At 36.4% G+C, this 25894-nt stretch overlaps 2 protein-coding genes and 1 long non-coding RNA gene across 5 annotated transcripts in view; 2 read left to right on the top strand and 1 right to left on the bottom strand.

Moving 5' to 3' along the window:
* The first annotated feature begins 639 nt into the window (after window positions 1-639).
* On the top strand, window positions 640-10217 carry LOC127455574 (uncharacterized). Its single transcript, XR_007899693.1, has 3 exons — window positions 640-860; window positions 7046-7142; window positions 8921-10217. It is a non-coding gene; the product is annotated as an uncharacterized LOC127455574 (long non-coding RNA).
* Window positions 10218-12006: 1789 nt separating this feature from the next.
* Window positions 12007-25076, top strand: LOC127455567 (enolase 4-like). 3 transcript variants are annotated; one of them, XM_051723573.1, is made up of 13 exons: window positions 12007-12375; window positions 13346-13474; window positions 15351-15547; window positions 15744-15892; window positions 18456-18625; window positions 19417-19545; window positions 19747-19821; window positions 22009-22167; window positions 23097-23222; window positions 23349-23541; window positions 24310-24365; window positions 24690-24807; window positions 24938-25076. In XM_051723573.1, exons 3-13 carry the CDS (start codon window positions 15351-15353, stop codon window positions 25018-25020), a joined length of 1455 nt encoding a protein of 484 aa, XP_051579533.1. In that variant the 5' UTR covers window positions 12007-12375; window positions 13346-13474; the 3' UTR covers window positions 25021-25076. The 3 variants fall into 3 exon arrangements, with proteins under 3 accessions (XP_051579533.1, XP_051579531.1, XP_051579530.1); XM_051723571.1 differs by lacking the exon at window positions 12007-12375 and adding an exon at window positions 12649-13143 and having other exon boundaries at window positions 19750-19821; XM_051723570.1 differs by lacking the exon at window positions 12007-12375 and adding an exon at window positions 12649-13143.
* Window positions 24854-25894, bottom strand: part of LOC127455568 (shootin-1-like) — a 40065-nt gene continuing 39024 nt past the window's right edge. Inside the window, exon 17 of the mRNA XM_051723574.1 lies at window positions 24854-25489. The gene's annotated coding sequence lies outside the window, so the exon portion shown is untranslated. The remainder of the gene's footprint in view (window positions 25490-25894) is intronic.

The following is a 25894-nucleotide window of genomic DNA, read 5'->3' as shown; positions in this document are numbered from 1 at the left end:
GTTCATTCAGATGACACCTGGCAAAGTTTGAAAACATGACTGGGCAAGTGCGCGGCTCTGAAAGCATTAATCAGGGCATCAGGCGATGCATCTGGCGGTTTAAGGATTGGAGAAGACGCGCTAATTAGGTAGAAATTGCCCTTTTCCCCGTGACCCAGTGGGACCCTTGGCAAGCTGTTTAACATTATTAGTTCAGCAATTAAAACGTGTGAATGCAAATGTAGCCTTTAGTAAAAGCTGTGACCGTGGCACAAAATACATAACATTCCGTGTTTGTCATGATCCACATGCTGCACGCATTATATGAGGTCACACAATATGGCAACATTACAAAGATGTAAAACAGGACGGTATACAGGACTTCAGGGATCACAAAGCAACAAGTGGTTGAGCGCGAGCTGGATGAATGTGTATTCTTGTCCGCGCCTGACAATAATAAATGTTGATAAAACATTAACATTAAAATCACTTGCCAGAACTGTAGGAAAACAAAACGAATTCTGAATGTAGTGACCGCATATGAGCTCAGAGAGTTTCTGAAAGGCAGAAGTGAGAAATGGAAGACACAAAACAGCAAATGCAACTGGGAGTGTCTGATACACTGGCAGTCACATGTCTTTGACAATGTGGATCGTTCAAGCTCTAACGCTCTTGGAAAGTCTGGACTCCTTCACAGGGCCCAGCGGTCCCAAAAACAGGCACAATTTGTATTTAAATAGACTTTTTATATTATTCTCTTAGATGCATTATAGATAACATAAAGCTGAAGATATGGGCATGGTTTGTCTGTATCACATAGATTACTTTGGAAACCACAGTTGTTCTAAAGGGAGTGTCTATGGATGAATCTTCTCCTAAATGTAAGTGAATAAAATATTCTTAATAAACTGAAAGTAGTTAGGTAAAAGTACCTTAATAGTTGTTTTATTGATCTTTATATTATTTTAAAGTGATGTTGCCTTAGTTACATGTTTCGTTAGGAAATATAGTTATAGATCATTTTGCGTATCATAATGGTATAATAATGGTAACCCACAATAAGTAGCCTAAATGTTATATCTATATATGTATCTACAAACAAGTAGCAACAAGTAGTTTATCTAACAAAGCATAAAGAAAATACATGTTGTGTAAATATAGCCTTTGGGAAGAGATTGAAAATATGCAGGTTGAACTTGAGAGTGCACAGACGTGCCGGCTGGTGGCGACAGTAACATGCAGGCATGCGCGCTTGACCCCAGAGCTGACCGCACTAATACATGTATAGGCTACATACGCTCAAATATCCGCTTTAAGTGGTGTTCTGTGTTGATAAATACATTTGAAATGCATTTATGTTCAAAAGGCCATAATTTATCCTAATCTTCAAAATGCTCAATTAATATGGACGAAGTTCCCCCGTTTCATTGTGAGTTTGAAAATACAGAGCAGGTTTCACTTGCACAGGGAGTCAGATTTTTATTTTGTCAAGACTAGACTGTTTCTGTGTGAATGTTTAGTGTTTTTTATTTTCTTGCTAAAATGCTCTTCGTTTTGGGATGAGCAATCTGCTCAATGTTCATGTGCATAATATCAATACCCGTTTCCGCTGGAAAATTATACTGTTTTGGCTTCACGCGGAAATATGACAGAGCCTCAGTCAATCTGTCAGCAATCAGATTTTAATGTGTGAGATATTATTTGTGTCGGCCCTGTCTGCGCGACCAGCCAAGCACTGTAAAAGCCAACGAACGCGCTCTAGTCAGTGACGTAAGTGACGCTGGTGACTTCCTGTCCTGGAACGACTGACCTCCGCGTGAACCTGAGTCCAGGCTCCAGCAGAAGCGCGTGCCACAGAGTCACACAGCGTTTAATTCGAAATCCGTACCAAATTGTTTGAATATCCTATTCTCCACATTTGGTATATATAAATAGTTTTCTTAAATCAATTAGGTATTTTAAGATTTTGTTGAGATGTTTTTTAATTTCCGCAGCCATGACGTGAGATAACAGTCTTCTTTAATAATTAAAATTATGAAGCTACTGGCTTCTGCATGTATAAAATGAAAACCATTCCTATCCTATTGCACTGGACATGACGCCTTTTCTGTACTTACCAAGTCACAAGCTCATATATATATATATATATATATATATATATATATATATATGTATATATATATATATATATATAGTGTGTGTGTGTGTGTGTGTGTGTGTGTGTGTGTGTGTGTGTGTGTGTGCTGTTCTTCTCACCACAGTTTTACAGAGTGGTTATCTGAGTTACCGTAGACTTTGTCAGTTCGAACCAGTCTGGCCATTCTCTGTTGACCTCTCTCATCAACAAGGCATTTCCATCCACAGAACTGCTGCTCACTGCATGTTTTTTTTTGTTTTTGGCACTATTCTGAGTCAATTCTAGAGACAGCTGTGTGTGAAAACCGAGGAGATCAGCAGGTACAGAAATACTCAGACCAGCCCATCTGGCACCAACAATCATGCCACAGTCCAAATCACTGAGATCACATTTTTCCCCATTCTGATTGTTGATGTGAACACTGACTGAAGCTCCTGACCCATATCTGAATGATTTTATACACTGCACTGCTGCCACACGATTGGCTGATTAGATAATCGCATGGATGATTGTTGGTGCCAGATCGGCTGGTTTGAGTATTTCTGTAACTGCTGATCTCCTGGGACTTTCACACACAACAGTCTGTAAAATTTACTCCGAATGTTGCCAAAAACAAAAAAACATCCAGTGAGTGGCAGTTCTGTGGACGGAAACACCTTGTTGACGAGAGAGATCAATAGAGAATGGCAAAGTCTATGGTAATGCAGATAATCGCTCTGTACAGTTGTGGTGAGAAGAATAGCATCTTAGAATGGGATCTAATGTTGAGGCTGATCGGTGGATGTAGGATAGATATTGAATGAGTTCATATTTAGTTAGTTAAAGAATACCAAATATAAGCCTACATGGTGGCTTAATCTATGTTGAATGGGCCTAGTGCGCGAGAACTCAACTCTGACCGCTGCGTGACCCTTGCAGTGGTGAACTATAGGTTTGCCCGTCTCAACATAGGCTATCTATTTTCTATAATCTAGCTTCTATAACGGAGTTATATTTGTGCTCTCCCTTGCACTTGCATTATTCAGTGGGAGGGCCTAAATATATATATATATATATATATATATATATATATATATATATATATATATATATATATATATATATATATATTTTTTTTTTTTTTTTTTTTTTTTTTTTTTGCAAATATGCTAAATTATAAAAGGGTAGAGCACTGCGTTTGTCCATGAGTTCATAATTCTGTATAGGCGCTGTTGGTATCTTGATCATACAACAGCGATTAATTATTTCACAGATTTAGCAGTCTGAGCAGGTAATGTTACTTAGTCTCAATGGATATGTAACAGTATTTGTGGATGTAGCAGATTGATGAAAATCTGGATTATTATCTCCTGCTGGGTCTAAAAAGGGTCAGGAGTTCACGGCATATACCCCTGAACTCGAAATTAAATTATTTGTAAATAGGGAGAGAGAAAGCTAAGCTCTCACTAACAATATACGTATAACTTGTTTATTATAGCCTATATGCTACAAGGAGAGAGGACAAATTGAACTGCTCATATATATATATATATATATATATATATATATATATATATATATATATATATATATATATATATATATATACAACAACAACAACAACAACAACAACACACCTGTTTCACCTGTTACTAAAATAAATAACAGCCTAATTAATTTTATAATTAATAATTCACACAATTTGTATTATTGGAAAACTCAATTTATTGATTATTATTATTGGTAAATTCAAAAAGAACCCCAAAGAGAATGTATGAAAATGAAATGCAGTATTAGACTACAAAGTTGTATTTTTTTAATATATATAACAAATCACATAGGCTAATTGCTATAGGGTTTGTTGTAGAGGATTTAGTTCGGTTGTCAAATGTTTTAATCTTGTGTAGCCATCTGATTAATTTTCTACGTTTAGTTTTATTTAGTTTACATTACCTAAAGCACAGTGACACATTTCAGCCTTCTCTTTAGTGAAATATTGCACTAAATATATTGTTACAAAACATTAAAATTAAAATTACAGTTTCAGTTCTGCAATTTATATGCGCGGCGACAATTTACAAATAGGATATTTAAAGGTTTATAATCAATAATTAAGCAAAACAACCAGGCATTAATATCACAAGAAATCCACACAAAAACTATGCAAGACTCTGTTATATCAAATTAAACCCTTGGTTAACATTAAAGTGGTAATTAGCGCGCGGTTAAAGGCATATTCATTGCATTCTAGGGATTAACAAATAACAAATATATTAAAATGCGAATAATTCTTGCATTTGGCAGAATAATTTACGCGGACTGATGAAACTGATCATTTTCTGTGCGCATCAATACATTAATAGCCTGCAGTGGGTTACTGTGCTGCAGACAGAAAGCCGCAAGCGGGACAGAGTCACCCTTAATTACGGTAGTATAAACATTTAGACGACGAATAATAATAATAATAATAATAATAATAATAATAATAATAATAATAATAATATCATAAGTAGTAGTAGTATTTAATGTATTTTTAAAGAACATTTCTTTTTTTTATCTGCAGTCAATCGTTTTCTTTACCAAGTACTCTACCTACCTTTTCAATCAGATCGAAAATTGGAATCTATTGTATTTAAATATCTAAGTAATTCCTAAATACATTTCTGCCTTTCATGATTTGTTTTGGTTGATTTATTTTTACCGCGTTCTACTGAGGGTTAATTAGGCCTACTATTTTATTTTTTGACATGCAGAAAAATCCAATTCAGGGTTTTCCACTGCAGTAAAATACGAAACCTACAGATCCATTTAATATAAACAGGAAAATCTAGTGAAACAAAACGTTAAAAACGTTTCGTTGAATTGGAGGTGCAATATGAGAAGTGAGAATCACGTCGAAAGTCGGCAAAATATTGTTATGCTGAAGTAATCTATGTGTGGTGTTTCTTTGAAATACCATGTTAAATAAATAAATAAATAATGTCTATTTTAAATGTGACGAATAATGACGAATTTCTATACAGAGCCGGCCCGTGGGTTTGAGGGGCCCTATAGGCCTCTCAAAAATGGGACCACCGGTGTGAATATTGTCATCCACAACATCTATAGAACCACTGCAAATCTGATGAGTGGTTATACAAATTATAATAATAAATGAGAGAGAGAGAGAGAGAGAGAGAGAGAGAGAGAGAGAGAGAGAGAGAGAGAGAGAGAGAGAGAGAGAGAGAGAGAGAGAGAGAGAGAGAGAAAAATATATTATTATATTATATTAATAACACTGAAATGAAAAAATAAGCACTCAGTAGATAACTACTAACGTGTCCAAGAACAATAAGGTTTTATTTGTAAACATTAGTTAATGAAATATATAACGAACAAAGAATGTTTACAAAATATAATTTTACAGCATTTATTAATCTAGGTTAATGTTAATTTAGCTATAAAAATACAGTCATTGTTTGGTTCATGTTGGATCATATTGCATTAATTAATGTTAACTAACATATAAAACTTTTAATGTTAAAAATATATTAGTATTGAAATGTACACAGGCTAAGATTATTAAGTAAGTAATGTTCATTGTGAGTTCATGTTAACAAATACAACTGTATTTTAAAGGGTTATCCATTACAATACAAAAAATAAGAAAATGCTTTTTAAAATAGTTTAAGGTGAAGAAAGAATGTCACACCGCAGGACACTGCTGACAATGCTTGAAATATCATATCAACTACCCACAAAACTGTGCGTAAATTTTTATTTAGTGCAACAAAATCAAGGAAAAGAAAAAGTTGGCCAAAATTTGTGCGAAATGGAATAAAAGTTAAAACATCAGTAAAAAAAAAAAAAAACTAAAGCACTGTGGAGAAAAAATGATATATACATAAAAACACCTCGAAAAATATACAAAAAAATAAACAAATATATTAATATATGTAAATTATAAACATATCTATACAGAGCAGATTTTGCAGATATGGTAGTTTTGTTATTTAGCAGATGAATTGCTCATATTTTCACTCTGTGTGTTTTTGTGTCTTTATGTCAGCCGTGTTTTTACTTATACTTACTCTTTGCCATCTGTTTGGTCCCTATCCCTAAAGCCCACCCCATAGTAGCTTGTCATTGGTCGCTATCCCTAAAGGCCACACCTACACCCACACCTACCCTAACCATAAGCAAACTAGGGTGTCAAAAATCGGCACGAGAATTTCAATGTTACAATTATCACATACCTTTAAACAGTCTGGGGTGCCTTTCCCAAAAGCATCGTTAGCGAACTATGGTCGCAAATGTAATCATTACCGACATATTTCAACGATTTGGCGTTTCCCGAAACCGTAGTTCCAACGAACATTCGCAAACAGCGTCATAAAGTTGTGTAGTTGCCATGGTACCTTTTCGCCTGAGGATAGAAGCATAATTCCTTCTGACGTCATTGATTTCGCCTCAGTTGCTTTAGAGTGTGTTCAGTTCAGACTGTTTTTTTATTCTTGTAGCAAAATTTTATTTGCACAAGCAGAGGTATCTTAGAAAGCTACCCATGTTCACTGAGTTCTTAGTTGAAGTGGAGTACTTAGTCTTTAAGATTGCTCATGAATAAGAAATATTCTTCTTCTTTTTTTTTTTTTTTTTAGATATTATGATGAATTGTTTTGTGTGCCGTGAACCAGGACAAATATTAAGAGTTTTTTATTTTTTTATCTAATGTCAATGCCTTTTATGTATATGCACTTACATTTATACAATTGTTAACCTTTTTATGCATTCCCAATAAAAAAGGAAAGGGAAAGAAAAATAAAGGAAAAAGAAAAAAAGTGTGCTATTCAGACTTATCACCCCTATGCCCTATTGCTTTCAAAGACGCCACTCTGAGAGCTTTGAAAGGCTTCGAGTTGTGGTGCTCAAAGTTATTTTTATTGGAAATTCAGTTTTAAAACTGTCTTCCAGCGTGACTGTCACAGTTGTTCTCCCTTCGAAGTGCCCTCCGAAGGCATTATTTATGACGTTTGGAACACAGGATTGGCTTCATTTTCGCGTAGAAAAGGTGAGTTATTTTATTATTTACAAGCGAATACCTTTATTACAACATTTTCCAAAGAGAAATGTCACATATGGCTATACAAAACACAATATGCATGTTAATGGTTTTCACTGATATAAAAAGATATTTGTACTGTAGTATAGCCTATGCAACATATATGCAATAGGCTACTTTGAGTATATTGTCAGAAAAGCGCTATGTAAGTGTAAAATTCATTCATTTACATATTTTAAAATATTACACTTTCATATATATAAAACATAATTTCTCAAATCACAGTGTCATTTTATATAGCCAATATGCCCAAATAAATGAACAATAATTGTATAAATATACATGTGTCAGAATCAGAATCAGAATGAGCTTTATTGCCAGTGTACAACAATACAAAACAGCAACAAGACTTTTAAAATATTTAAAAACTGAATAAAAAATTAACATTGACTGAAATGTTTCTCATGATCTTAAAAATCTTTTGATCTGAAGGCGTATGCTTAATGTTTGAAATTAGTTTTGTAGACAAAAATATAATTGTGCCACCATATTAATTTATTTCATTATAAATCTAAAAATTATATATATATATATATATATATATATATATATATATATATATATATATATATATATATATATATAAGTTTTTGAAATTGATGACTTGGACCAAATAATAAAGAAAAGCAGCCAATAAGTGCCCAGCATAGATGGGAACACCTTCAATACTGTTTAAAAAGCATCCCAGGGTGATACCTCAAGAAGTTGGTTGAGAAAATGTCATGAGTACATGTCTGCAAATTCTAGGCAAAGGGTGACTACTTTGAAGATGCTAAAATATAACACAGTTTTGATTTATTTTGGATTTTGTTTTGTCACAACATAATTCCCATAGTTCCATTTATGTTATTCCATAGTTTTAATGACTTTACTTTTATTTTAAAATGTGAAGAAAAATTATAATAAAGAACGAGTAAGTGTTTCAAAACTTTTGACCGGTAGTGTATATATATATATATATATATATATATATATATATATATATATATATATATATATATATATATATACAGACATACACACATACATACATACACATACGTAGTGCAAATCTAAATACAAATCTGTTATATACAGTGCAAGGGAATGTAATGGCAGAAGAGGTTGGATGTGTTGGGTATTATAAAAAGACTAAGCTGTGTATTGCACGTTAATCATTGCTCAATGGGGCAGTTTTAACTGTTCATGAGAAGGATAGCCCGAGGGAAAAATTTGTTCCTGTGCTTGACGGTTCTGGTCATAGACATATAAAATATGTCAGTTGTTCTGGTGCTCAGATCTCTGAAGCGTCGGCCAGAAGGAAACAGTCCAAAAAGGTAGTGGGCAGGGTGAGTGGGGTCCAGAGTGATTTTTCCAGCCTTTTTCCTCACTCTGGAAGTGTATAGTTCCTGAAATATATGATTTCTGTTTGAGATAACATGTCTGTGTTTATTGTGAGGTGTTCACAGATGTAGAATATAATAGAATATGGAATATTCTCAATAGACTTTGTTATAGAAAACAAATGTATACTTCTTGTTTGCAGTAGTCTTTCAATTAATGTTTGCAGGGGGAAAAACATAGACCAAGGTATGAAATTACACAAAATGTTTATTAACACAAGTTATGTCTGTCAGATGAAATAATAGAAAATACAGTAGCCAATCTGTATTTAAAAAGTATAAATGAATGAAAAAAGTATCCAAACATTTTCTGAATTAAATGTTCTCTGACTTCTGCTCCTGCAGGATGCATTCTGTCTCGATGTGGGTTCAGTAGATCATCATCATTAGTAGCTGCAGCATCTTCATCATCATCTGCACCAGCATGACCCCCTCTTCCTCCTCAGGAAGTTGAACAAATTTCCATGACTGCAATGTTGTGACTGGATTTTTGAGGAGTTTTGGAGAAAGTCAGCGTGGTGTTCATAAGCTGTAACAGCAAAGGTGTTACTGCTTTCACAGCCTTGCTGACCTAAGAATTGCTGAGCCACAGGCCATCACCAACCATCTCGATAAAACTTCCAACAGCACAATAATGCAGTGTAGCTAAGAACTGCACTGCTGAACTTAAGGCGTAGTTTCTTCTTGTGACCCTTTGAAGGTGTAGTTTCACAACCTGCAGCAATTCAAGGATCTTGGTCCTTGGAATCCAGAATGTTCTTATGATGTCGTCATCAGACAGAGAGACAAGTGGGGAGAAATTTGTCCTTATGAAGGCATTTACGTATATACACTACCTGACTTCTGTGTTGCCTTCTGTGCTCAAGCTGTAGGATTCTTTGTAAAGCCACCATTTTTTTGTTTTGTTTTTTGGTTCCTGGGTAGTGTTATTTCCCAATTGCTTATGCCTCAAAAGTATAGAAAATGGCTATTATTCCCCACAAACGTTGCTTTTGTGATCAGGACAGTGATATTTTGAAATTTACCTATTTCCAATGAGAAAACAGGTGAATGTGTCTTTTTGTTCACATAAAGTCAGAAAAAAACAACACATGAATCCAAATGATCATGTAATTATACTAAAGTACTACAAAAATGACTACAAAAATTTAGAAGTGAGTCGTTTTTCGAGATATACAATTATACTGTAAATCACTTTCACGAATCAGCCCCCAAATGTAGTCTCCCCTCATGTTCTCGTTATACTGTCCTTGGTAGGGGCGTTCAAAGTCCAGTATATCCTGATGGAATCACTTGCCTTGGTCCTCCGAGTACACTCCCATGTTCTCCTTGAATTTATCAAGACGAGCATCATGTTAAACTACTGGATGAATTCCCAGTGTATTAGAAAAGCACTAACTCAAAACACATGTTAAAAAATGACAGGGTATTTTTGGTCATCAAATGGGATATTATATTTTGTATTTAAATTCAGATTGTGAAGGGTTTTAACTTCTGTGTCACTGAAAAGCAACTTGAAAATCGTATGTTTGTTGCCATGCAGCACCACACAGCTTCACCAGAGCCCTATTTGACAGACCCAGTCTGTATCTTTCACTCCATATATATTTCATTCTATATCTTTCATTGTGTCAAGAATAAAAGTGGCGTTCTTATTCGTTTTTGGAGAGTGCGCATATGTTTTGTGCTCAAGTGCAGTAAAGTGAGGTAAGAGGGAAACCCCACTATTGCAGCTCAATGCTGTGAGAGTTCGCGATGAAAACAAACACACGAGCAACAGAGGGGCATGTGAAAATAAAGCAAAACAACGGAGAACAGAAAATAACAGAAGTAGTCCTCAGATGCCATGTTCATTATTTATAGCAGCGTTGCGGGGAAATTACATTGCTGTGGAGCTGTTTATTGACCAAACCGCTTACTGTAGCAAAGAGTACGCCACTTACAAAGTGCATATAAACATAAATGACTATTTCATGTTTTAAGCCGTTTTTTCACAATAAATGGTTTTCTGTCCATGTAAATTAGCTGTTATAAGTTGATATCCATTGGATCTCTGCAGAAGTTATAACTCCACCCCCTGAGTAACGTCATTAACAACAGCTCCACATTGTTGAACCAACATGGTTCGAACGATGAATGTGCGACATAGTTACTAGGGTTTCGGGAAACACTCGTGACTAGCTAGTTAGTTTCTCTAACGATGCATCGTACTATGGTGGTTCAGCAGCGAGTTACATCATTGTATGGGAAACGCACCCCTGGGTGTTATGAATCTAACATTGTCATATTTGTATTTCCAGTTTAATTGTATCCAACTCGATTTTGTTATAAATATAATTTACACGTGTAAATATTAGATAAGCCATGCCCCCTCTTCCCAAATCCCTGCACTCCAAAGACACCAAATGAGCTTTATTGCTACCGAAATCGAGCAGAAATGGTTGTCAAGAACAACAGCAGAAAAATAGCACCTTCATCTGACACCTGCTATGAGCAACATGTCATAAAAATGGCATTAAACCTAAATAATTCGCTGCAACTACAATTTTATGAGAACCCGCTGAATGGTTGACAGGCAGAAAGCGTCATTGACCGGAGCCCGCTGACGCATTTTGTTTGCTGTTTATACAGTCTAGAGCTGTCACAGAGACAGGTAAGATGTCTTACGACACTTATTTCATTAATATCTTTCAGGAAGTGGTAAATTGTTTTGCATACATTTCCATGAAAAAACCTTTAAAGGTGCTATAAGCATCATTGGCAGCACTGTTCTCATAGTATTGTAGTTGCAGTGAATTATTGAGGCATAATGCCATTTTTATGCCATGTTGCTCATAACAGTTGTCAGTTGAGGGCGCTATTTGCTGTTGTTTTTGACAGCTGTTTCTGCTCTGTTGGTCTCAGTAAACTCATTTGGTATCTTTGGAGCGCCACAATTTGGAAAAGGGGGCGTGGCTAACCCAACAGCTCATCTTGTGGAAATTCTAGAATGGCTAAAATCACTTACAGCACTTTAGGCTTATTAAGGTTAGGTACAAGAGTCTATTACTATGCTAAGGAGTCTAAGGTACTATTTATGACAATATTTATAGCAATAGAGTCCTGTAAGATTGGAGACTACATTTAATGGTAAAAAACAAAAGCGATAAAATTAGGATTAGTTTTCAGTCAAAGTGTTATGGAACTTGTTACAGTGAAATGCGTCGTAGATCTCAAATGGGGCGTCTCAATCAGTTCCCTAGTTCAGTAGTCAGGGCACTGATCAGGAAGTCGGCCATTTTAAGGGTTGTCTCATTCGCAAAGTCGTTCCAGGGCACTGAAACGTTCGCTCCCTAAAAAAATCCCACAATGCACCGTTAAAACCAGGGAGCATCGTTACTCACTATGTTCCCTTACCGGAAATGTCATCATATCTTCTGAAGGCTCTCAAGTCGTTAGAAGACGAACACAAGATACCTTTTTCACAGACTGTGATGACGCGTTTCCGCCTTATTTAGCAGCGTAAATCTTGCATTTATTTTATATTATAAATTTGTTAAATATTGAGTGTAAATTTATAATATTATGCTTATCGTTATATTACCCTGGAATTTTAAAAAACGAATTACCACAGCTGCCAGGGGGTTTCTATTACAGCTGCTGAGAGAGTGACAGACAGTAAATTTGGCTGTCAATTGGTCTTAATCCACCGATCTCTATTTATTTATTTATTATTATTATTATTTTTTTTTTTTTTTGCTATTCTGGAAAGTCATTCAAATGTAACAGTGGATTTTTACTTTTGGTCTTGGAGCAAACGGGTAAGTGAAAACTGGGCCTTATATTTGCTGTGATCTCCCATTCACCGCAGTCGAAGTTTACCCTGCAAAAGTTTGAAAGTATGAAAAAGGTCTAGTATAAATATATGATGTCAAAACCTTATTTCCTCCTTAAAAGAGTTTAGTATTTCATTCATAATTACCATGAAACTGAAACAATCTTTTAAATATTTGAGTTGTTAAAAGAAGGTTTAAAATACACTCCAATATATTTTTATTTCTTTATGCCATTTATCTGTTATAATAACACGGTACACTAAAATTAACGATTAACTTCTCGAGTTGTCTATCACTAAGCTCATCTCGAACGAGCCTATATATACAGCAATGGTGCTGATTAATGACAGCTGCGCTGAAATCTGCGAGCTCCTTAAGGTGTTGCAGGTGAAGTGTCCCAGTGTTCAGTGGATTACCATTGTCCGAATTGGTGTTCACGATATACTGATTCATGACTGAGACATAGGGAAACTCTCGCGGTGTTACATTTGACGTTGCCAAGCAACGACCGGTCATCAACATAGCCCGCGTGCACATGCTGTAAACAAACGAAATACTGTGACACATCAAATAACCATGTCTTATAAAGGTTTCTTGAGCTGCCATAGCAGAGAATCGAAAGAGGACCAGGAGTTTTACGACTTAAAAAACAAAGCAGCTGAGTATTACAGGTCTAACGGGGTCCCGCAGAGGATCGAGGACGCCTTGAACGAAATGTTTTTTCAGAAGCCGGATGATATCTATGGTTATTTGGTGGGACCCGCTGACAGACTTATGCTTTCACACTTTAAACACTTTTAATTTTTAGAGTTAATTAAGCTATGATTTCCCACCAGTTTGCATTGTAATGCCAGACTGAAGTCAGTATTGATGTAGTTCTGAGCTGGATCTGATTCCCATAGTAACACACCAATATAATGAACTGAAATCAATAACACTCATTGATCTTTTTCAGGCAAACTATTTTTCCCGGTTCTCGTATACTCCTGTGATAAGCAGGATCACCGGAAGGGAGGTGTTTGATGGAAGAGGATTGCCAGCAGTTCAGATAGACGTGCACTGCATCATCAGAAATGAGGAAAAGGTATTCTGGCATCATCCACACATTCTTTCGAAATTTGGACTTTTCAGGTAACTACGTTTTATTTTCAGGGCAGCTACCAATTTTCACTTGGGCTTCAAGTCTATGCCTAATATAATGACATTATCTCCAATGTTTTGTTAAGTGAGTTATGTGGAGAATAAAAGTTCTATGTGTGTCTGTTTTGATTGTTATAAAGAACTAAAAGCTGCTCGGTCTGTGACCCTTCACTTTGTGCCATTCACACCATGCTGTACAGTGAACAGGGGAAATTTATAATGACACAATGATGAATTTAGGTCACTGCACAGCAATTCACACATGCATGCACATACAGAACAATTAGAGTAGGAGAGTGTGTGCATTTGTTCTGTGATGCTACTTGCCTCAGTATCCAACCACTATGTGTGACCATCAGATCATTCTCCGTCTCTCTTTCTCTCTGTCTGTTTAGTTTTCTCTCTCTCACTCTCTCTCTCTGTATGGGTTTGTGAAGTAAGCACCATGCCTTCTAGCACAGTGGCCATATTTCAGTGCAGAGCGCTGCTGTTTTGGCACGTTTAGAGCTTGTGACAGTAATGTCCAAGGGAACAGCCCAGTTGTAAGCAGGAGCTGGGGTGAGGAGGAAAGGAGAGGAGGAGCGGAGAGGTGGGTGGGGGTCACGGATCACAGTGGAAAGTATTGGGCATGGGAATAGAGGGAGGAAACAGAAAGAGGTAAGGAAAACAGTAGAGAAGGATAGGCATTCCTCTCCACTGCACACACTATGATCAATAAGAGTGTTTTGGGAGAGCTAGGAATGTGATGTGTTCTCTCTCGTTTAAAAAAAAACTTTCAGACTTCTGGTCTTGTGTCACTATCTTTTGGGTGAACTAACCCTTTAAAATCAACTAAACCCAAACACACTAATCTTTAGCTGATTGACTGCAGTGAACCCTTCCATTCCACAGAATGGGTAATGTCACTCAGTCTAAACCAATCATGTTCTCTTTATTGCAAGACACACATTGCTTTCAGTGTCTGAAATATGTGTTTTTTATTAAGGCCTGGAATCGATTTTATGACATTTATTTTTTTCTCTTTCTAAGGGCATTTTTTTTCTTTACAAGGGCACATTGTATGTAATCCGTTTATGTCAAATACCTCTACTTTATTCAATTTATTAAATCTGAATAATTACAATAGTTATCTAGGCCTAGAATATAATTTTTATATACACTACCGGTCAAAAGTTTTGAAACATTTGACCGAAATGTTTCTCATGGTCTTAAAAATCTTTTGATCTGTAGGCGTATGCTTAAATGTTTGCAATTCGTTTTGTAGATAAAAATATAATTGTGCCACCATATTTATTTCAATATAAATCTAAAAAAAAAAAGTTTTTGAAATTGATGACTTGGACCAAATAATAAAGAAAAGCAGCCAATAAGTGCCCAACATAGATGGGAACTCCTTCAATACTGTTTAAAAAGCATCCCAGGGTGATACCTCAAGAAGATGATTAAGAAAATGTCAAGAGTACATTTCTGAAAATTCTAGGCAAAGGGTGACTACTTTGAAGATGCTAAAATATAACACAGTTTTGATTTATTTTGGATTTTGTTTAGTCACAACATAATTCCCATAGTTCCATTTATTTTATTCCATAGTTTTAATGGCTTTACTAATATTCTAAAATGTGAAAAAAAAAAAAAAAAAAATTATAATAAAGAATGAGTAAGTGTTTAAAAACTTTTGACCGGTAGTGTATATATATTATAACTAAAATAAAAAAACAGAAAAAGTAATTACATGGAAATTTTGTGCTCTCACATTTTGAATTTTGGTTGCATTTTTTTTTCCCCCGAGCATTAATATCTGACCCTGGTGGAAATTGTAGATGGTGTGCAGTGCAGTGATGGGTGGCCCTTATGATGGCCTGACTGGGGGTGTTGCAGAGTCAGAGGAGACCATTTCTAACAGTGACTGGCAAAAACTCTCTGTAACAACAGCTTTAAAGTGGATCAGAGAGCATCTCGGTCCAATGCTGCAAGGAATCAACCCCAAAGACCAGACCAATACAGACAAACTGCTCAGGTGAGCAAGCATGCAAGACAAAAAAATACATATTGCACCAGGCATAGATCTCTCAGAAAGGTTCCACAGATCCTCCTAATTTAACAAAAGTTGTTTTATAAATGTCTATCAAAGCAAGTTTTGTTACACAAATACATACTTCCTTAAACTCAAGGATCTACAGGACTGAGGGTGTGTTTGTGTGTATGTTCTGCAGTGATTTCTTAATGGCACGTTACTTGGAGGACAAGGACAGTCGTAACAGAGAGGAGGAGGAGAAGAACAAGACTGAAACTGTGTCTGACCCTCCACCCCAGGCCACTCCCCCTTCTGCCCCCACCAAAGACAAGAAGGGAAGTGATAAAGGTAGTCTAATTTGAATCCTATAGTTAGGGGCAACATCATTGTGTGTTGAAAACAGAACAAGCAAACACTCATTCAAATGCACTTTCACATATCTTGCCATATTAACAGGGCATTTGGTTGCATTGCACAGAACAGCTATGATGCTACATCTTACTTTAGGTCACACAGTAAATATATTAGAATAGTAGAGGGATGTCAGGGCCATGGCCTCGCGGTTAGTGCACATGCCCTGACACTGAGCATTGGTGCTCGTGGATGACAAGTTCAAGTCCAGCTTATTACATTTCAGTCATGACGACTCTCATAATGAGTATTAAAATATGTTTATTTATTTTATTTTCTCCCCAATTTGGAATGCCCAATTCCCAATGCACTTTAAGTCCTCGTGGTGGTGTAGTGACTCGCCTCAATCCAGGTGGCGGAGGACTAATCTTAGTTGCCTCCGCATCTGAGACCTTCAGTCTGCGCATCTTATCACGTGGCTTGTTGAGCGCGTTACCGTGGAGACATAGCGCGTGTGGAGGCTTCACACTATTATCCACAGCATCCATGCACAACTCACCACGTGCCCCACAAAGAGCAAACCACATTATTGCGACCACGAGGAGGTTACCCCATGTGACTCTACCCTCCCTATCAACCGGGCCAATTTGGTTGCTTAGGAGACCTGGCTGGAGTCACTCAGCATGCCCTGGATTCGAACTCGCAACTCCAGGGGTGGTAGTCAGCGTCTTTGCTCGCTGAGCTACCCAGGCCCCCTAAAATATGTTTATTAATGAATATGACAGTTAATAGCTTTGGTCTTGGTGGACTAGATCTGCTTACTCTGCTGCTGCTGCAGAACAAGTACAAAGACTTGCTACTGCTAAGACATACAAAGACATGCTAAAACAAGTATGCAATACATGCTGTTGTGGCTGAAACAAAACTTGCATGAGATCCCCAGAAGCAGCTCTAGACAGGTGCTGCTGGGTAGGAGGTGGATAAATACTAAGAAAACTCAAATCTTGCAAAGTGAGACCAGCTTGCCGGTAACACATCGAGGTAAGGCTTATTTAAATGTTTGACGAAATTGGTAAAAACTAGTTGATCGGCTACCGAGATTATGTTGAAGGAACCTAACAGCTTGCATCATAGAGTTTCCTGACTGAACTTCAGGTAATTTCCCCATCCCATTACCCCATCATTTCCTTTTATCTCTTGAACCATTAAAAGGTGTCAATAAGTAGAGGGATCAGAGCCAGGTTAAGAGTGTGTTTGAGGGTTTCAGAAGAAGACATGACATACTGTGTTAGTGCAGTAGATCATGCCAGTGCATGAAGTAAACTTTTCCACTGTTAAAATGGTGTTATCCCTAAAAATTTGTTTAAAAAAAAAAGTTTAAAATGATGTGCACTTACATGCAATGAAGACTCCAGTCATACAGTGCATCCGGAAAGTATTCACAGCGCTTCACTTTTTCCACATTTTGTTATGTTACAGCCTTATTCCAAAATTGATTAAATTAATTATTTTCCTCAAAATTCTACAAACAATACCCCATAATGACAACATGAAAGAAGTTTGTTTGAAATCTTTGCAAATTTATTAAAAAAAACAAAAAAAATCACATGTACATAAGTATTCACAGCCTTTGCTCAATACTTTGTTGAAGCACCTTTGGCACCAATTACAGCCTCAAGTCTTTTTGAGTATGATGCTACAAGCTTGACACACCTCTTTTTGGGCAGTTTCTCCCATTCTTCTTTGCAGGACCTCTCAAGCTCCATCAGGTTGGATGGGGAGCGTCGGTGCACAGCCATTTTCAGATCTCTCCAGAGATGTTCAATCGGGTTCAAGTCTGGGATCTGGCTGGGCCACACAAGGACATTCACAGAGTTGTCCCAGAGCCACTCCTTTGTTATCTTGGCTGTGTGCTTAGGGTCATTGTCCTGTTAGAAGATGAACCTTCGCCCCAGTCTGAGGTCCAGAGCGCTCTGGAGCAGGTTTTACATGTGATTTTTGTCTTTTTTTCTTTTTAATACATTTGCAAAGATTTCAAACAAACTTCTTTCACGTTGTCATTATGGGGTATTGTTTGTAGAATTTTGAGGAAAATAATGAATTTAATCCATTTTGGAATAAGGCTGTAACATAACAAAATGCGGAAAAAGTGAAGCGCTGTGAATACTTTCCAGATGCACTGTATCAGTGATCTTGAAAAGGCTGTTTTATTCTACATGCGGTGGGTAGCCCCCTCATAGGGCCTGCCGTGTTGAGATCACACAGCCAGCCAAATATTAATCACTTTATCTTGGAAACAAAGGATATTTTGACATAGTTCTACGTTTGCATTTGCGTGATGCTGCATCCACCCTGAAACATGTCAGTATAAAGTCCAAGATGACTTTCGTATAACCAAGTGAAACACAAACAAAAATGACTTGGTGCTCCTTTAAGATTCAGGTGATTTAAGACTATAGAAGAGTGAACTCCCTACACTTTAAACTGCTCATCCTTATGACTTCTAACAATTTCTCTTTCCCCTGAACCTTCTCTCGCTGTCACTGTTTCGGCTCTCCAGGTAAAAAAGGAAACAGCACAGAGAAGCCCCTCCCTCCTGCAGAACCCCCAGTGCCCAGGCTGACAGGAGCGATGGCAGTGGGTGTGGTTTCATTGGCTGTGGCTAAAACCGCTGCTAGACTTAGAGGATTACCCTTATACAGACATATCAAATCAGTGAGAGACCAGCAGGTAAACAAGCACCAAAAAAAATCATGTACACAAACACACATACACATCATCAGAATCATGTTCGTACACAGACAAATGTGTCCATGGCAAAACTTATTAGGATTGAGAGAAAACAAGAAACAAATTTGTATAGGAAAAAGTATATACATTTCAAATGATAATAACTGATAAAGTGCTTTCTGTCTGAATAGTCACATTTAATGTTATCTGCAAAAGAGAATTTTAAGGTTTTACGATTTTGCATGCATTCTCAAGATTTAAAGGTGAAGCTATAATCATTTAGAGCTTTAGAGACATTTATTTCCATGAAGCTGATCTAGCTAGCTAGGTAATACTCTCCAAAAAACTGACCTAAACTCTTCTGCTTTCAAGAGACGTCATTAAATAACACACTTTCAGTTCACACTTCCATTCTGGTAATATCATTGAGAAGATACATTTTTTTATGTGTCCATGATAAAAATTGCATTTTAATCCAATGTCTGTCATACACTGACACACTGGTGACCCCTGCACATCATTGTACTTAAATCCATCATGCACCCATCAGGCACACACACAGATACATCCACATGTTCGTGTGTGGGAGATTACAAGGTTGTGTATTCGAGAAGATGAATTCTGGAAGTAGACCTTGCTTGTCCTGACACATTACATAGAAATATTCTGAATACAGATACAAACTCAAAAGGTCACACAGAGAATGGTGCATTCAAAGAAAGGTCATCATGAGGACAAGAATACTGATGTTAACCTTACCTCCTTTATATTCTTTCCCCTTCTCTCTTTAGTTTCAGAATGAGATTCACATGCCTGTACCCATGATAACAATACTTAGCTGTGGAAAAAGTTCTGCAGGCAAACTCAACCTACTGGAGGAGGTCATCTTACTGCCCAGCTCGCCACAAAGAGCCAGACAAGTATGCGTGGGCTCAAGAATCCCACCTTTTCACACCAAAACATAAACAAACACAGTCTCTTAGCAAAGTAGAACTCAATAATCCTTTTCTTTCTGCCATGTTCAGCACAGATATGTTAATGCTGTGCTGACTCTCTTGGCTAGAGCTTGCAATGTCCATACTGCTCATCTTAATTGTGTTTTGTGTGTGTGTTTGGCCTAGCAGGTCATCGGAATGGGCCTTGAGCTGCAGTGTGAAATGCGTAGAGTTCTGAATGGATTGGCGTGTAAAGCCGGGGTAAGGATGCTCTCATAGGGCTTGACTCCTTGACAAAAGCACATAATACTCCATGCTCAGGCTCACACAAAAGCATCAAGCAGTACACAAATTACATGTGGATTTTTTATGCTTTGATGGGGTGATTATCTGCACATCAGCATCTGAATGAAAGCCATGTGCAGGGCTTGCAAAAAGCAGATTGAACCACTTAACAGCATGTCACTCTATAAATATATATTTATGTTTAGATGGGAGGCTATTATGGGTGCACTGTGCATTGTGGGAACCACACTGCACTATTGCTATAGTTTCTATTGCCTCTAAAGACTTAATAGCATTATTGGTAGGGGTGCTGAAATGTTTGGAATAGCATGCTACCATACTAGTCTAGTTTTTTCTGCACTGTGTACCTACTAAATTTGCCAAAATGTGCAGTATACAACAAAGCACACTACGTGGAATACTGTTTCACACCCATAATGGAATGTGCTCAACCTGACCTTTCATTTCCATTGTGATGAACAGTGTTGGGTAAGTTGATCAACCTCGACCAGATGAAAAATACAAGGATAGATATGAAATTGTTCTTTTAATTCTTTCAAATAAATCCTATAAATTCAAATAAATTATTCATGAACTTGACAAAGAATTTAAGGGGGCAGCGTTAAAATAGAAAACATTTATTTAAACATTAGACATTACATTTCTATTTTAAATTTACTATTGTTTTATATAGAATTGTTCTATAGTCTCTACAGTATTTAACACAATTACATCAGAAGTAACTAATTAAACTACTGAAAAATTAAGAGTAATCCCTTTTTCAATGAAAATGTAATTTTATTACAGTAATTAATTACTTGGTAATGCATTACACCCAACACTGGTGATGAATGACCTGAAGTAATAAACCACAGTTTGACTCATTATTTAATTAAACAGCCAAGAGTTACTACATTTTTGTACAAAATTGGATTGCAATTGGATTAGATGCAAAACAACAGGTTTTAGTTCCAATTCGCTGAAGTAAACATGCAATGTAATGAGGTCATGTGACAATGGGGTAATGAGGTCATGTGTAGTATACCACTGTTTGAATCCAATTTGGGCATTTGTTATGCATAATGTCATGCATTGAAGTTGTAAACAAAATTCAGAAGAAGCCGAACTAAAACAAATACACAGTGAATGACGGCAAAAACTCTTGTCTATTGTACCATTGGATAAGCATAAATGAATACTCCTGCTGCACTGTTACACAATCTATATGATTTATTAATGCATGGTATATTAAAGGAATAGTTAACCCAAAAATGAAAATTCTCATCATTTACTTACCCTCATGCCATCCCAGATGTGTGAATTTTAATCTTCTACAGAACACAAATGAAGATTTTTGGAAGAATATCTCAGCTATGTAGGTACAGACAATACAAGTGAATGATGACCAAAATTTTGAAGCTCCAAAAAACACATAAAATGTAGCATAAAAGTAATCCATATGACTCCAGTAGTTTAATCATTGTCTTTAGCGATCTAATCAATTACTTGAAGGCTGCAATAATGCACACTGTTTCACATATTATAAAAAAAACAAAAAACAAAACAATAGGCAGGATGCAGTGCATACTCTGCATTTTGCAGTATGCTAGTATTCCATTCTGAACATAATGAACCCAAAGACCTTCCTTGCCTTCCAGGTGCTAAAATCAGCCTCTGAAGGGCACTTCGAAGTGAGAACAGTCTTGATAGTCATGCTGTAAGATCACTTCAAACATAATTTCCAATAAAAATTACTCAAAAGGTGAGTTCCAAATTAAAGTTATTATTTAGCCCCACACCTTTCAGCCTTCCAAAGCTCTCGCAGTGGATTGGTAAATTTTCAAAGGGAATAGGGCCTAGGGATGAGCACTTCTGAATGGAACACACCCCTTGATTAGCTTGTTCAGGTGGGACTGATTATAAGTGGAACTAAACTTTGTAAGAAGGTAATCTCCAGGTGGAGAATTGGCCACTCTTATAGTGACGCATAATGGATTACCAATGGAAGAGCATTTCCCAGTAAACACATAAAAGAGTGTGATTTTCTTGCATAAGATAAGTAGCTAGGTATTAAGAATATTGTCTGAAACCCTAACATGTAAACACCTTTTTTTCAGTTTTGATATTACTATATGAATCCCCTACTCTCTTTCTCATATTCAGCCTATAGGTATATTAGAGGATGGAGCATTACAGGTGGGGTTTGAGTGTCCTGAACAGGCTCTTGATCTGGTCACAGAGGCGTGTGCTAACCTGGAGCTGCCTCTGGGCTCAGAGCTGCGTCTGGCTGTAAACTGCGCTGCTCACTGTCTCATGGACTATGTGAGTAAAGGGAGGACAGAATGGGGTATATAATAAGGTTGATGTTCACATCAAGAGAACTCAAAGGGATAGTTCACAGAAAAAAATTAAAATTTCTGTCATAATATACTCATGTCATTCCAAACCTGTATACTGTTATTTTACACTCACTGAGCACTTTAGTAGGAACACTATGGTCCTAATAAAGTTCTTAACGTTGTCTTCTGTTGTGGCCCATCCGCCTCAAGGTTCGACGTGTTGTGCATTCTGAGATGCTATTCTGCTGCTCACTACAATTGTACAGAGCGGTTATCTGAGTTACCGTAGACTTTTTGTGAGCTCAAACCAGTCTTGACCATTCTCCGTTGACCTCTCTCATCAAACAAGGCATTTTTGTCCGCAGAACTGCCGCTCACTGGATGTTTTTTGTTTTTGACACCATTCTGTGTAAACTCTAGAGACTGTTGTGTGTGAAAATCACAGGAGATCAGCAGTTACAGAAATACTCAAACCAGCCCTTCTGGCACCAACAATTATGCCAACAATTTTTTCACATTCTGATGGTTGATGTGAACATTAACTGAAGCTCCTGACCCGTATCTGAATGATTTTATGCATTGCACTGCTGTCACACGATTGGCTGATTAGATAATCTTATGAATAAGTAGGTGTACAGGTGTTACTAATAAAGTGCTTGGTGTGTGTTTATAATAAAAATTAGTCCACCAAAAAAATTAACACCATAGGCAGTGAGTAAATAATGAAATGTTTTTATTTTTGGGTGAACTATACCTTTGAAAAGAAAAGCTATTAAGTCAGATGCAGCAGATGTTAATAATAAAGTAATTTAAGGAAGTCATAATAATATACCCACACTGTTATTGAATGACTCTGACTTTAATGACTATATACAGTAATATGATTTACATTTTTCTCTTGCATTTGTCTAGTCACGTGGGAAGTATGAGGTGATGTCAGGCTGCCACAAATCCCCAGATGAGCTGGTTGACATGTATGAGGGTCTGATTAATAAATATCCTGCTATCTTAGCACTCATTGATCCTTTCAGAAAAGAGGCCAGTAAAACACTCATTTAAATCCTTATTTTTCTGTATAAAACAATGTCACTTTACTAGTGTCATTCAGCTTGACTTGGCAAACTACGGAATTAGGGCCAACTTATAGTTTGTCTTTGTGTGTAGGATGTAGAGCAGTGGGAGAAACTGGCATCAGTCATTGGTCAGTCATGTTGCTTAATAGCAGATGCTTCGTCCAGTCCCTGTTCTCGCCGGAGTGAAGCAAAGCCCCTCCCACCTGGGGTCACCAAGGTCATTATTAGGCATCACAGCGACATGACCATATCTGACCTCGCACAAAGCATAGCAGAGCAGAGAGGTATTGTACCATCTTGCTGACACACAATCTGATTGATTTTTGGAGTACTATTACCAAAATGTGGTTTGTCTGAGATGTTTGTTATTAATGATTATCCTGGTGAAGATTTGTTGAGACATTAAATGAATATCCTGGGTTCAGTACAAGTTAAGCTCAATCGACAGCATTTGTGGCATAATGTTGATTACCACAAAACAATTATTTAGACTCATCCCTAGTTTTCTTTAAAAAATTAAATTAAATTCGAGGTTACAGTGAGGCCAATTTTTGGAGGGTTTAAAGTCAGAAATATGAAGATTATAATTTTATAAAAGCTCTTACATTAGTTCTTCTGTTAGAACTTGTGTATTATTTGAGCTGAAATGTTGTTTAAATCATTGTTTTTATGGTCATTTTAGGGTTTACGGTGTTACGTTGCGATTTAATCACACTAAAATCATGTTAACAAGCATATTGTTTATGTCTTGTGTCTATACTTTTAAAACAGTGAGTATATTAATGTTTGCGGATTGGCCCCATTCATTTCCATTGTAAGTGTCTCACTGTAACCTGTATTTTTGTCTTTTTTTTGTAAAGAAAAGGAGGGACAAAACAAAATACATTTTTGTGGTAAACAACATTATACTACACGTGCTGTTGAATGAGCTTAACTTGAATTGAACCTGGATGTTCAGTGTGATCATGGAACTTAAAAATATATACAATCCAAGTCCAAATATACTGACTAATAAGCACTTAACTTCTCTATTAATGTGCCCTGAGATACAGATACGATGTTGGCTGCAGGCACAGGCGAAACTGGTGATACATCAGTCGTTGACCTGGTGTGTTTTTGTCTGTGTGGTATATACAGTGTGACTATACACTAGCAGTCAACCTAATCATTCTTTATTATTATAATTTTCCACATTTTAAATAATAGTTGAGTAATTAAAACCAATGAAATATCACAGTTGAAGTATGCACATTATATAATTTTTGAAAATTCAAATATAGTTCAATCAAAATGATAGTTCATATATAGATACTGTATGTGCCTATGAATACACTAAAACAATAATACAGCTGATGCAGTTAATGACATGGAGTATAAAGTGGAAAGTAAATGTGTTGGTCAACATAAACCAAATGTATGTTTGTGTTTTAAGGCTTTAGGGCTGGGTGTGTCCTTCCTCAAACTGGGCGGGTTGAGAGGAGGAGAGCGAATGGACAAATACAATCGTCTGATGGCGATAGAGGAAGAACTGGAACAGGAGGGGATTCTGGGTACGGCTCTCTCTTTTGCACATTCTCACACTAACACATAATGGCAACAGAGAACCATAATTAAGAGCACAATTCAGTCTATATTCAGGAAACTGGTGCTTTTTAATGTGGTAGTTTTGTGTCCCTGCAGGTGCCAGAGAAATAAAACTGCCTCTTATAAATGACATCAGTCCTGGTGTGACATCATCTGCAGTCGGTGTAACATTATCATAATGGCATTTGTCTGAGCTGCTTGTATGACATAAAAAATAATAATAGAAAATAAGATTTATGATTTATGCAAGATTATATTATTTATTTATTGCTTGCACTGGAATTAATCACAAAGTAAGAAACTCTTAGACTCATCTCAGTTATCAGACTTTCATACTCTGTGTGTGATGTTTTAGGGCTTATTGATTGTTTATGGTTTTTTTAAATTAAGAAAGTGTACTGTATTGTAATATTATTATAAAAAACTTCCACACCATTGTTAAAATACTTCAATATTTGTCACAGTAATAACAAAGATATTTTAAGAATAATTATATTTCACCATATAATTATTGTTTGTATATGAAATGGGCTGATTTTGGCCATTAATTTTTCATTAAAACATCATCCTGATGTGTGTAAAAGTGTATGTAAGATCAGTATTTTTTTCTTCCTTCCAACATTTCCATTTTTTGTGCTCCAGATTTCCCTACAAAATAAAAAAATACCAAAATTATTATATGCAAAATAATATTTATATACTTGGACTTTCATCACTAAATCATTTTAAACACTACCTCTTCCCGCATGTGAAATATAACTTTCAACACTAACTATATTACTAATAACACTTTAAAGTTAAAAACATATTTTATGCATTTAATACATTTAATTACACATAATAAATAAAATGTATTATGCTTTTCTACTTCTTTGAAGTCTAGTATTGCATTTTTCCAATTATAAAAAGCTTCTGGGATTTCCAACACACACGCGCACACACGCACACACACACACACACACAGGTTTTGAGAATTCAAAGCTGTTCCTGAATTATAAAGAGGCATTAAACAACACATCACTTCCTTTTCCACATCCTGTCCTCGCTATACAC

The sequence above is a fragment of the Myxocyprinus asiaticus genome, chromosome 17, assembly GCF_019703515.2.
Source record: "Myxocyprinus asiaticus isolate MX2 ecotype Aquarium Trade chromosome 17, UBuf_Myxa_2, whole genome shotgun sequence".
Taxonomy (NCBI): Eukaryota; Metazoa; Chordata; class Actinopteri; order Cypriniformes; family Catostomidae; genus Myxocyprinus; species Myxocyprinus asiaticus.
Note: the sequence above shows the minus strand (reverse complement) of the source record. Positions and strands in the feature narration are given on the sequence as shown.